Below are 12953 nucleotides of genomic sequence, written 5' to 3'. Positions count from 1 at the left end.
CCTATACTCATACAGTTCATAGTTGAAAATCTACTTAGCCTTCTTTATAATTCATCAGCAAAATCTAATCTATTCTACTTGCGAGCTACAACTCCAATCTATCATTGCTCTATCTTTACTGCTTTCAAATCTGCACTGTTGTGATAGCCCCAAACATGTTGTGTTGATTGCTTGCTTAAAATCCTAGATTGTCATCTCATACTTGGAGTAAAAAACTCTTTTCATGGTCTGTAAGGTCTTCAGCCTTACCCATACCACCCTTCCCCAATTTACTAGAATAGCCACATTGGTCCTTCTGGAATATGCTAGTTCTTTTTATGTTTTTCCACATAATTGGTCTGTTTTTATTCCTCTCTCTTGGCTTTTAGAACCTTATTTTCTTCCTTTTTTTTTTTCTTTTTTTTTTTCTTTGAGACAGAGTCTCGCTGTGTCACCTAGGCTGGAGTGCAATGGTGCAATCTCGGCTCACTGCAACCTCCACCTCCCAAGTACAAGCCATTCTCTTGCTTCAGCCTCCCAAGTAGCTGGGACTGCAGGCATGTGGCACCATGTCTGGTTAAGTTTTGTATTTTTAGTAGAGACGGGATTTCACCATGTTGGCTAGGCTGGTTTCAAACTCCTGACCTCAAGTGATCCGCCTGCCTTGGCCTCCCAAAGTGCTGGGATTTCAGGCTTGAGCCTTTCTTCTTCATTTTTTATTGAATCTGGATCCCTGTCAAACTTTATTCTTTTGTTTCAGCATAAATGCCACCTATTCAGAGAAGCCTTTCATCACACCTAACCCCTCCATTCTCTGTCATAGTATGTTATTTTATTAGCCTTTTCGAAGGGTATACTTTTTTATTACTGTTTAGTTTGTTTTTTCCACCAGCAAAGTCTTATTCATTATTATGTTCCTTAAATGAATCCCTTGAGTCACTACTGCTATCTGAATTTCAGTCCACCGTTGTGACTCAGAGGGTCACTACAGCAGTACTGTCTGATTTCCCTGCCATTATTCTTCCCTTTTAATCAACTCTTCGTACTGTTTCGGTGATCTTTCTCACCTGTAAGCCCTCCTGAGTGCTGCATTAGCAATTCTCTGTGACCTGGCCCCTCCTCGCATTTGCAGCCCTGTTCTTCACCGGTCCTCTTCTATGTTCCACGCTCCAGCCATACTGAATTATTTATGACTGCAAGCTCAACATGTTTTTCTTACCTCCAGGCCTTATTTGTTTAACCCTCTGCCTGACATTTTCTCATTCTTAACCCCCTTGACCTGATTCATTGAGGACTCAATTTAGATACTACCTTTTTTTAATGAAGCCTTCCCTGATCCTATAAGCCTAGTTAGATCCCCCTTACAAAGTCCCCTCTAGCACCGTGTGCTTACTGCTGTCGTGATAGGTAATATAATATAGTTCGCCAGTACTCTCTGTCGTTTCCCCAGGACTAAGCTACTTGAAATCAAGAACGGATTCTTAGTCATCACTGTATAGTTAGCACCTGAGTCCGTATCCAGTACATTGTGGCACTGAGTGAAAGTTGGCAGTCTTCACAAACCAAGTGGTAGCAGTATAGGGGCTCATTGACTCTAAACTGCATAGAGTAATTGCTTATAGTTGAATTTTGGGAATTTCCAAATAGAGAAGACTGAGTGGGAGAAACCACAGTGGGAGTTTAGCCATCCCCACTTGACTCTTTGAAGGTTGTTGGAGGGCTGGGCATAGTGGCTCATGCCCATAATCCCAGCACTTTGGGAGACTGAGGCAGGAGGATCACTTGAGCCCAGAAGTTCAAGACTTGCCTGAGCAACATAGCAAGACCTTGTCTCTGCAGAAAAATGTAAAAATTAGCCAGTTGTAGCGTTATACCTGTAGTCCCAGCTACTCAGGAGGCTGGGGTGGAAGGATCGCTTGAGCCCAGGAGTTTGAGGCTGCAGTGACCCATGACCGTGCCACTGCACTCCACCCTGGGCAACAATAAGACCTCATCTCTTGAAAAGAAAAGAAAAAAAAAGGTTGCTAGGTGGTTTGAACGGTAAGAGAATAGTAGAGGCTTGCTCCCATCTTAGGGGAACTTTAAAAACAGTGTTTAAAACTGTGTTAAAGTGTACTTTAAAAACAGTGTTATGTCAACCATGTTTAAATTCTGATCTTTTTTTTTTTTTTTAACAGGTTAAGAAATATCCTCTCAGTCGTCGGTACTGATGCCTTGAAAAAGACCAAAAAGGATGATGAGAAGTCTAAGAAGTCCAAAGAAGAGGTAGAACATGTCTTTAACTTCACAGTGTAAACATGAAGGAAATGAGGAGATAGGTCTCTCGTTTTCTGCTTTCAATGGTTTGCTTTGCTAAGATGATGGAGGGAAGTGTCTTTGAAGGCTCTACCATTCAAGAATAGTTGCTGGCAGTAGTTTTGGTTCCTTTGTAAGTATGAATGGAGCTAAGTGAGTTTTCCAGTCAGGAAAGAATCATAGCATTCCTGGTATAACCATCTATTTGCATATCATAGAAAAAAAATACGGTAGAAAGCCATATGCCTGATTTCATACTATTACCAAACGAATTCACCTTCCTTCTGGGCAGTTAACATGGAGAAACGACAGGAGTAGAATGCTTCAGATTTGACCTTTCTGCTCTTAATTTGCCTTTCAGTATCAGCAGACCTGGTACCATGAAGGACCAAATAGCTTGAAGGTGGCAAGACTATGGATTGCTAATTATTCATTGCCCAGGTAAAGAGAGCCTCCAGTAGAAGAAAGAAGCATATTTTGTGTGTGTGTTTCAAGAACTGAGTGCTTGATAATGACTGTGGTTGTTAAATGAAGTTGAGGGGTAGAGATACATGTGGGCCCTTGTTTACAACCCTGTTGCTCCTGGTGATGGTGTTTCTGTGTCACAGGGCAATGAAACGCTTGGAAGAGGCCCGACTCCATAAGGAGATTCCTGAGACAACGAGGACCTCCCAGATGCAAGAGCTGCACAAGTCTCTCCGGGTAAGATGCTCCCAGCGATTGTCCCACGTCTTAAAGGTTCTTTATATTTGTGTGATTTTTCTACTTTGGCCCACCTCTGGGAAGGTAGAGGTGACTAGAGCAATCCCTCCCTGCTTGAGCTGAGCTGCTGTGACATGGAAGGAGCAATCAGTTAACGTGACAGGAGCTTGCTGTGCTTTGTACTCAGCAGAGGCCTATGGTTCTCTTCTTTATTTCTCCCTGTTAATACGTCAAAGTTTCTCTGGGGTTTTCTGTTTATATTTATCTGACTCAGAAGTTGTGATACTAAGACTATAGAAAACAGCTGGGTGCAGTGGCTCATGCCTGTAATCCCAGCACTTTGGGAGGCAGAGGTGGGTGGGTCACTTGAGCTCAGGAGTTTGAGACCAGCCTAGTCAACATGATGAAACCCTGTCTTTACTAAAAGTACAAAAATCTGCCAGATATGGTGTCATGCACCTGTAATCCCAGGTACTTGGGAGGCTGAGATGGGAGGATCGCTTGAACCTGGGAGGCAGAGGTTGCAGTGAGCCAAGATCACACCACTACACTCCACTCTGGGCGACAGAGCAACACTCTGTCTCAAAACCACAGAAGAATCTTGGGATGGGTTAAAACTGAAAAGTTGCTTTGTTGTTCTTTTTTTGGTGGAAAAGCCAAGGAACTCAGATTAACCTATTAATGATCATCATGTGTGTGTGTGTTTTTTTTCTTTTTAAGTCTTTGAATAATTTTTGCAGTCAGATTGGGGATGATCGGCCTATCTCCTACTGTCACTTTAGTCCCAATTCCAAGATGCTGGCCACAGCTTGTTGGTAAGTTCCATTTTACAGTGACATTTTTTCCTAAATGGGGAACAGGCTCAGGAAAATATTAGCATTTGTCTTAGACGTCTATTTGTACGTCCTCTTTCTCTGCTTCTCATGATCACACCAAACTACAGATGTCAGTCAGTGCTCTACCTGTTGTATAATATGATGCAGACTTGGTTTAGCCGTTCTCAGTCTTCACCAGTGACCCCAGAGATTCATTACACTCTAGCACTCTGTCACATTCTTGACACTAGTATTTTGGAGCAGGTCATGTAGTGAGTTTACAGACCAACTAGTATCCATAACTCAGTCTGGCTTTTCTTTTTCAGTTATGTGATCTCCCTAAGATACTTAACCCCTGTCAGCTTCAGTGTCCTTATCTGTAAAGTGGGATGAGGTAGTGTTTGTAAAGCATTTTGCCTTGACAGTGCCTGGTATGTAGTAAGGGCTCATTAAATGTTAATTATTGGTTTATCTTTGTTTTATTTTCTTATCACCACATACGCAGAAAACTCAGGATGTGGTAACTTTGTTGTTTTGTTTGAGTTTGGTTGTTTGGTTTGGTTTGGTTTGGTTTTTTTTTTTTGAGATGGAGTCTCGCTTTGTCACTGAGGCTGGAGTGCAGTGGCACAATGTCCACTCACTGCAAGCTCCGCCTCCTGGGTTCACACCATTCTCCTGCCTCAGCTTCCTGAGTAGCTGAGACTACAGGTGCCCGCCACCACGCCTGACAAATTTTTTTTTTAATTTTTTTTTAATTTTTTTTATTTTTAGTAGAGACGGGGTTTCACCATGTTAGCCAGGATGGTCTCCATCTCCTGACCTTGTGATCCACCCGCCTTGGCCTCCCAAATGGTTGTGTTTTTTTGTGAGACATGGCTAACTAAAGAGAAAGGAAACTTAGATTTAATACACAGGAGCTACTTGACTAGGCCGACCTTGAGACTGGTTTAGGAGAAAGCCAAGGGACTGCACAAATCAGTCCACCTCTCCAAGCCTCATTACCTTCACTGTAAAGTATAAATGATCATTCCTGCTGTACCTACTTCACAGGTCTGTTAGAAAGATCATCTGAGATAATAGATATAAAAGTAATTTGTTGAAAATTTTCCAAAATTTTCCAAAAATTAGGCTGGCCTAAATAAAGTTTAAGGCCAGCCAGGCAGGGTGGCTCACGCTTGTAATCCCAGCACTTCAGAAGGCCGAGGTGGGAGGATCACTTGAGCCCAGGAGTTTGAGACCAGCCTGGGCAGCATAGTGAGACCCTGTCTCTACACATTTTTTTTTTTCTTTTGAGACGGAGTCTCATACTGTCGCCCAGGCTGGAGTGCAGTGGCACGATCTCAGCTCACTTCATGCTCCGCTTCCTGGGTTCATGCCATTCTCCTGCCTGAGCCTCCCAAGCAGCTGGGACTACAGGCGCCCACCACCATGCCCTGCTAATTTTTTGTGTTTTTAGTAAAGACAGCATTTCACTGTGTTAGCCAAGAGGGGTTCAATCTCCTGACTTGTGATCTGCCTGCCTCGGCCTCCCAAAGTGCTGGGATTACAGGCGTGAGCCACTGTACCTGGCCCATAAAATTTTTAAAAATTTATTTAATTTTTTAAAGGTTAGCCAGGTGTGGTGGCATGCGCCTGTTAGTCCCAGCTACTCAGGAGGCTGAGTGATAGAATTGCTTGAGCCTGGGAGGTTGAGGCTGCAGTGAACTGTGATCATGCTACTGCACTCCAGCCTAGGTGACAGAGTGACACCCTTTCTCAAAAAAAAATTTAAATACTTTGTAATCAGCAAAATACTGTTCATATTTAAGGATAGTATCACTATTAATATTAGTATTATTGGATAGTTTAATTTGCCCCACCTTCCCTCACAAGTGGATCCAAAATTTAAGGAAAATGGCTACTGGTGTAGTGTTAATTATAGTCCAGTAAAAGCCTCTAGTTGCGTGCGGGCTGGAGGTAGCTTTTTCTTCTGTAACCCTTCCAACTATAAGGCTTTTATATTTCTGTCAGCCATTGTAAAGTTTGTTGGGGTTGAGAAGAGATTGTCCTTTAGTAATATTACCAAGGTACCTTTTCCTTCCCAGACCAACCCTGGCTGAGATGCTTTCCTTTGTATTTGATAGGAGTGGGCTTTGCAAGCTCTGGTCTGTTCCTGATTGCAACCTCCTTCACACTCTTCGAGGTAAGTTAGAGTCATATCTAAATCTCAGTCTTTTTCCCAGTGTGAACTCAGTTAAGCCGTAAACTCTGCTTGACACTCAGACCCCATACACACAGCATTAATTCTTGATTTGATTTGACTTGGTTTTCTCTGGCTGCAAGACTGGACCATCACAACCTCATACACATCCACTTTTCTGTCATGTCCAGTCACACTCTGGCATTTTGTAATCTCTAAACCAAAACCACAATGGGTTTTGTTTTTGTTTTGCTTTTTTAAAAAATATAATTTAAATAGTAGCTTAAAATAGTTCATGTTTTAATAGTTGAATAGTCACTTTAATACTCTCTATGTCCACATGTTCCCTAGTATATACTTACCTGTGATGTTCATCATAGTCTGTATTTGTACACAGGTTATAAAGAGGCAGGAACCTTTTAACTTGGATCTCTTACACTCCTTTAGGGCATAACACAAATGTAGGAGCAATTGTATTCCATCCCAAATCTACTGTCTCCTTGGACCAAAAAGATGTCAACCTGGCCTCTTGTGCGGCTGATGGCTCTGTGAAGCTTTGGAGTCTCGACAGGTGAATATCACTGTTCTGCGGCCCACACTGCCATCACTAAAGATGATGTTTGATTGGTTGGTCCCCAGGACCTCAGGTTAACAATCTGGCATTTAGGCCATGCACAGTGGTTCACACCTTAAGGCTGAGGCAGGAGAATTGCTTAAACCTGGGAGGTGAAGGTTGTGGTGAGCTAAGATCGCACCACTGCACTCCAGCCTGGGCGACAGAGCAAGACTCTGTCTTGAAAGAAAAAAAAATCTGGCATTTAACCCCCAAGATGGTTTAAGAGTCAAGGTAACTTAGTGTGAAAATGAAGTAAGTGGAAGATTTCATTCTTAGGCCTTTTCTTACTAAAGGAGTTACGTCAGTTTTTTCTTACCTGTTAACTTTGGATCTTGATTTTTGCCTGTAGCCTAGTGACCACTATTTCCTGGCTCCATTTATTCCAGAAAGATCCAGGCTACCTCCTACATGATTAACAATGAACTAAAGATAATATTCTTGGCAATTCATTGGTTCTTAGCAAACAGCCACAGGGGAGAGGAAAGTGAGGTTCTGTCTAGCAGTATTACCAGGGAGATGTCTCCTCCCAGTAGCGTCATCCTTTACCTAGAATGTATTTTCCAACTACAACAGTTTTTTAAAATGTGTTTATGTGATTGTTTTCAAAAAAAAACAACAACTTTGGAAGCACCCCGTTGGCCAAAAGACATCTGAATTTAATTGCTTAGTTTTCTTTCTTTGGGAAAACACATGAAGGTTTTTACCTGAGAATTTTTATAAGAGCTAATTAATGTCTTCACTCCTCACCAGGCAGGGTCTGACTTACGAGCACAGCGAGTTTTAATTGGCTTTGGTAATACTTAGCAATATTTATTCCCTTCGGGCTTTGGCTTGTTCTGTGTATGCACATTGACAAAGTTCCCTTTTTAATTACCCTCCTTAGAGTTCATGTTTATTTCCTTTTGCTGATGTTTCAGATCTTTTGGTGGTTGCTGGGTTGTAGAATTTAATAGCCACCAAAAGGAGACTAAGCCTCATCTCTGGTTAGGAGTTCCTGTTTCATTTGAATCTTAGAACAGGCCTAAATTTGAAAAAGGTTTATCTGTAATCCTGTACCAAAACACTGTGATTTCTGTGTCCTTATGTCTCTTCCAAAGCATGTTTTCTTTCTAGAATTCAGGTACTCCTTTGGTACAGAATGACTATTATGCTTATTGGGCCGAAGTATTTTACAAGTGTAGTTACAATTTAGCCTCTCATGTTGTACAGAATGGGTATAGCTGCACAAAAGGTAATCAGTTTGGGGAATATTTATATGTCTATAAAGTTGTTTATATGTTTGGTTCTTTTCCAGTGATGAACCAGTGGCAGATATTGAAGGCCATACGGTGCGTGTGGCCCGGGTAATGTGGCATCCATCAGGACGTTTCCTGGGCACCACCTGGTGAGCCATCCTGTTACTGTTTTATCCATATAGGCCTGTGGCATCTTCTTAACCCTTTATGGCTATCTGCCAGGTAAATTTTTAGAGCAGAGATCTTTAGGTAGGATTTTCTTGGGCTGCAGAGAATTGGAATCAGAGGAGAATGTTTAATATAGTGAGGGCTGAGTATATTTGCCTTTTTTTTTTTTTTTTTTTTTTTGAGGTAGAGTCTCACTCTGTCACCCAGGCTGGAGTGCAGTGGCACGATCTCAGCTCACTGCAACCTCTGCCTCCTGGGTTCAAGCGATTCTCCTGCCTCGACCTCCCTAGTAGCTGGGACTACAGGCACGTACTACCACGCCCAGCTTATTTTTTATTTTTGGTAGAGACAGGGTTTCACCATGTTGGCCAGGCTGGTCTTGAACTCCTGACTTCAAGTGATCTTCCTGCCTCGGCCTCCCAAAGTGGTGGGATTATAGGCATGAGGCACCGCACCCAGTCATATTTGCCTTTAAATGACAATTAATCTGAAATTTCAGAGTTACAAATTACCAGAAAACAAGGATTTTCACTTTTGTCCAATGCTACAGGTATGTAAGTCTCCCTTCCTGGTTCTGTAAGTTCAGGGAGGCTAGAATCTGCTAGAGAACTTTTTCATTAAGCTGTAATTTACATACAATGGAATGGATTTATTTTAAGCATAGGAAGCTATCAGTCTTTACAAATGCGTACCATTCCTGTGACCCACACCCCTGTCAATATAGAGAACAGTCCCATCACCCCAGAAAGGTCCTTCATGCCCTTTTCCAGCCAACTCCCCTTCTAAAGCAACTGCTGATCTGACTTCTATCACCATAAATTAATTACGTCTATTCATACTGTGTGAATTCATTTGTGGCAGGCTTCTTTCTCTCAGCATAACATTGTTAAGAGTCATTCATGTTGTTGCATGTATCAGTAATTCCTTTTTATTGCTGGGGGTTGTTCATTTTTATGACTGTGCCATAGTTTATCCATTCGCCTGTTGATGGACACTTGGGCTGTTTCCAGGTTTGGGCCAGTCGGATTGAAACTGCTCTAAATATTCTTGTACCAGGCTTTTTGTGGACATGAGTACAGATTGCTGGGTCATAGGGTAGAGGTATTAGACGTATATTTAACTTTTTCTAAACTCCCCACCAGTTTTCCAAAACGGTTACACCAGTTTACATTCCCGGAGTTCTGGTTACTTCACATCCCCGTTAACATTTGGTGTTGTCAGACTTACCATTTTGCCCAATGTAGCAGGTGTGTAGTGATCTCCCATGATTTTCATTCTTATTACCCTGATCACTGTTGCTCTTAAGTGCCCTGTCATATGCTTTGCCTGTTTTTTTTAATTGAGTTTGTCTCTTTTGTCTTTATTTCCATGTGCATAGTCAGTTACACCACTGTGTACTGAAGGACTTTCCTTTCTCTATTGGAAATGTTTCAGTATCCTTGTTGAAAATCATCTGACCGTGTATGTGTGGTTATTTCTGTACTTCCTGTTTTCTTCCGTTGATCTATTTGTCTATGAGTGATTTTTGTATTCCCAACATCCATTTTAGGGCCTAGTAAATGTATAAATGCTTGATAAATGAAAGAACATAACAGTGGAAGAAGGAAGAAGGCAACACAGTCTTTGCTGGGCCATTCTTGGGGAATCCTGTTATTAAAATAGCCACTAGGTTGGGCACGGTGGCTCACACCTGTAATCCCGGCACTTTGGGAGAACAAGGTAGGTGGATCACCTGAGCTCAGGAGTTCGAGACCAGCCTGGCCAACATAGTGAAACCCCATCTCTACGAAAAATACAAAAATTAGCTGGGCATGGTGGCGCACACCTGTAGTCCCAGCTACGCAGAAGGCTGAGGCAAGAGAATGACTTGAACCCAGGAAGTGGAGCTTGCAGTGAGCTGAGATTGCGCCACTGTACTCCAGGCTGGGCAACAGAGTGAGACTCTGTCTCAAAAATAAATAAATAAATAAATAGGCACTAGAGGTTTATAGTGAGTCCATGGTTTTCAGTCAGCACCTAAGGCAGATAAGCTTAGTTGTTGAGTCATTGTTTATATCAGAAAGGAGCTTCCTGTTAATATGGTTATATGAATAGTTTCAGAAGCATTAATAACTTAAGCTATAATGACTTACAATACTTTATATGTTGTAGAAACTGGATAAATACCAGCTGGTTGATTGTTAGTGTGATTTGGTTTTAGCTATGACCGTTCATGGCGATTATGGGATTTGGAGGCTCAAGAGGAGATCCTGCATCAGGAAGGCCACAGCATGGGTGTGTATGACATTGCCTTCCATCAAGATGGCTCTTTGGCTGGCACTGGGTAAGGCTTCTCCCATGTAGCCAGGGGCAGCTCAGTACTCTCACCTCTTATGTATGCGTGCTTCCACAGAGAACTGGATTCAAAGTGTTCATTTATAAATTATTTTATCAGGGGACTGGATGCATTTGGTCGAGTTTGGGACCTACGCACAGGACGTTGTATCATGTTCTTAGAAGGCCACCTGAAAGAAATCTATGGAATAAATTTCTCCCCAAATGGGTAAAATAAACACACTGAATGAGGGGTGAAAAAGGGTTCTGGGTCAGAAAGTACTCTATTTCTAACTTCAGTACTGCATCCGATCCACAGCTATCATATTGCAACCGGCAGTGGTGACAACACCTGCAAAGTGTGGGACCTTCGACAGCGGCGTTGCGTCTACACCATCCCTGCTCATCAGAACTTAGTGACTGGTGTCAAGTTTGAGCGTAAGCTTTCCTCCTATTTTAGATCTAAATGACACAGACAAACAGTATTGTGTTCCCGTGCAATACAGGCCAGACTTTAGCTTAAACTGAGAAGTAGAACAGGAGAGAATTTGACCTACTGGTAAAGGAGCAAATTATAATTTCCTTCCCCCTGCCATATCCTTAGATCTGTGGGAAAGCATGCTTCTCGTTGCTGGAAGTAAAGACTTTCATGAGTGCTTTGCTTCATTCTTTCCCCCATGGATGCTCTGAGCACTGAATTCTAAATATTATTCTGAACAGATTTACAGTCAGGGAATGAGCCAGAAGACCGTACTGTTATTTGTTCCCTTAAGTCTGCCTTGGGTTATCCCCTTTCCCTGGAGGCCTAGTAGGAAGACAGAATCAATGTTGACTTTTTCTGAATGTAGAAATAAGTTTTTTAAAAATAGTATGTTTTTGCAGACTTTTGTGCTTTTGTTGTCTTCTCTTTTGAATACCTGAATTCCTCAAGCAATTCCCCTTGTCTTCTGTAGCTATCCATGGGAACTTCTTGCTTACGGGTGCCTATGATAACACAGCCAAGATCTGGACGCACCCAGGCTGGTCCCCGCTGAAGACTCTGGCCGGCCATGAAGGCAAAGTGATGGGCCTAGATATTTCTTCCGATGGGCAGCTCATAGCCACTTGCTCATATGACAGGACCTTCAAACTCTGGATGGCTGAATAGATGACAGTGGAGAAAGGACTTGAACCTCAAGCTCTTTCTAAGGAGCTGTTTTCCTCAAAAGAGAAGAATTGAAGTGTTTAGTTCTATCATGTTTTCTACCAAGTACCATGTGTAGACCCTCACTAGAATTGGATTTCCATGTCAGCCCCCACTCCAGGCAGGCGGCCCAATCCCTAGGTAATGGTGAACCCCTCTCATGGTTGAAAATTTATTACCTTTTTATGCCCTGCCATGAACTGTGTAGACATTGTTTTTATTAATCTTTTGTTTGGCCAGGCATGGTGGTTCATGCCTGTAATCCTAGCACTTGGGGAGGCTGAGTTGGGCAGATCACTTGAGCTCAGAAGTCCAAGACTAGCCTGGGCAACATGGCAAATGCCATCTCTACAAAAAAAAATACTAAAATTAGCCTGTTGCAGTGACTTGTGCCTGTGGTTCCGGCTACTTGGGAGGCTGAGGTAGGAGGGATTGCTTAAGCCTGGTAGATGGAGGTTTTAGTGAGCTGAGATTGTGCCATTGCACTCTAGCCTGTGTGACAGAGCAAGACCCTGTCTCAAAAAAAAAAAAATCTTTTGTTCGAATGCCCTATAGCCATCCTCACAGCGCCCAGGATTGTGACTGACTGCATTTTTAATTATTGAAACTTGGCTTTCCATAACATGGTACATGCTTCAGGACTACATGTGACCCAGAGAGCAAGGTGGCTGAACTATAGTCGGGAAGCCCTCAGGTAAAGAGGCGCGTCTCACCACTTATTGGTTAAACAATGCGTAACAGTGAACACTTCCTTTCCCTGGAGAATGGGATGTGAAGCAGTAGACCGCAGCCACGCCGATGGTTATGCAGTGAAGAAGACTTCACCTCTTCCTGTTAAGTTTGCTTGGAATGCTGGCTGCATCAGGAAACTCTGAACTGAACATTTGCTTTGTCAGAAAATATCTTTTATTTTACTTTGAAGTTTGGCAACCTTCATGTTACCCTAAAGCAAAACCATTGTGTCAGGAGTCAAACAAATGTTTAGAAAGCAAACATGATGTCTCTATTGTACAACCTCCTTTCTGTTGGCTGTTTAAAGGATGTACTTCATATATTAAAGGGTACTTTATGTTAAAGTAACTGGAAAAAAAAACCCTAATGGGTATTCCTAAACCTAAACTTTTTCTTTATTCCACATTTGCTACAGTAAAATCCAGTTACAAAAACTACGCTATAGAGAATTATTTTCTATAGTTAAGCATTTCTGAATCCTAGCCATTGGTCCATAGAGGTCTCCTTTTTTTTGGTTGGGGATATAATGGATGATCTCAAATATGGATTACTCTGATTTATGTCTCCTTAGCACCTTGTTAACAATTTTTTTAAATAGAGGGCTGTTTACGCTGTGGGCCAGACTACCAGTAAGCCAGGTCTGGACTCATTACAATTCTTACTTGCCTGTCATGCTCCTCTTTTCACCTCAACTGTACAACCTCTGAACTCTCAAATTACACAGTAAATTTAAAAA

At 42.2% G+C, this 12953-nt stretch overlaps 1 protein-coding gene across 1 annotated transcript in view; it reads left to right on the top strand.

Moving 5' to 3' along the window:
• The window catches only part of PRPF4 (pre-mRNA processing factor 4), a 19356-nt gene extending 6657 nt beyond the window's left edge, over positions 1-12699 (top strand). The window contains exons 4-14 of the mRNA XM_011973699.1: positions 2157-2244; positions 2636-2715; positions 2883-2976; positions 3697-3791; positions 5915-5973; positions 6418-6541; positions 7881-7970; positions 10190-10312; positions 10424-10531; positions 10622-10740; positions 11256-12699. Coding sequence (XP_011829089.1) covers positions 2157-2244; positions 2636-2715; positions 2883-2976; positions 3697-3791; positions 5915-5973; positions 6418-6541; positions 7881-7970; positions 10190-10312; positions 10424-10531; positions 10622-10740; positions 11256-11449 — 1174 coding nt within the window. The 3' untranslated portion in view covers positions 11450-12699. The remainder of the gene's footprint in view (positions 1-2156; positions 2245-2635; positions 2716-2882; positions 2977-3696; positions 3792-5914; positions 5974-6417; positions 6542-7880; positions 7971-10189; positions 10313-10423; positions 10532-10621; positions 10741-11255) is intronic.
• The last annotated feature ends 254 nt before the right edge of the window (positions 12700-12953 follow it).

This window comes from Mandrillus leucophaeus, unplaced genomic scaffold, assembly GCF_000951045.1.
Source record: "Mandrillus leucophaeus isolate KB7577 unplaced genomic scaffold, Mleu.le_1.0 Scaffold1394, whole genome shotgun sequence".
Taxonomy (NCBI): domain Eukaryota; kingdom Metazoa; phylum Chordata; class Mammalia; order Primates; family Cercopithecidae; genus Mandrillus; species Mandrillus leucophaeus.
This window is presented reverse-complemented; position numbering and strand designations above follow the sequence as displayed.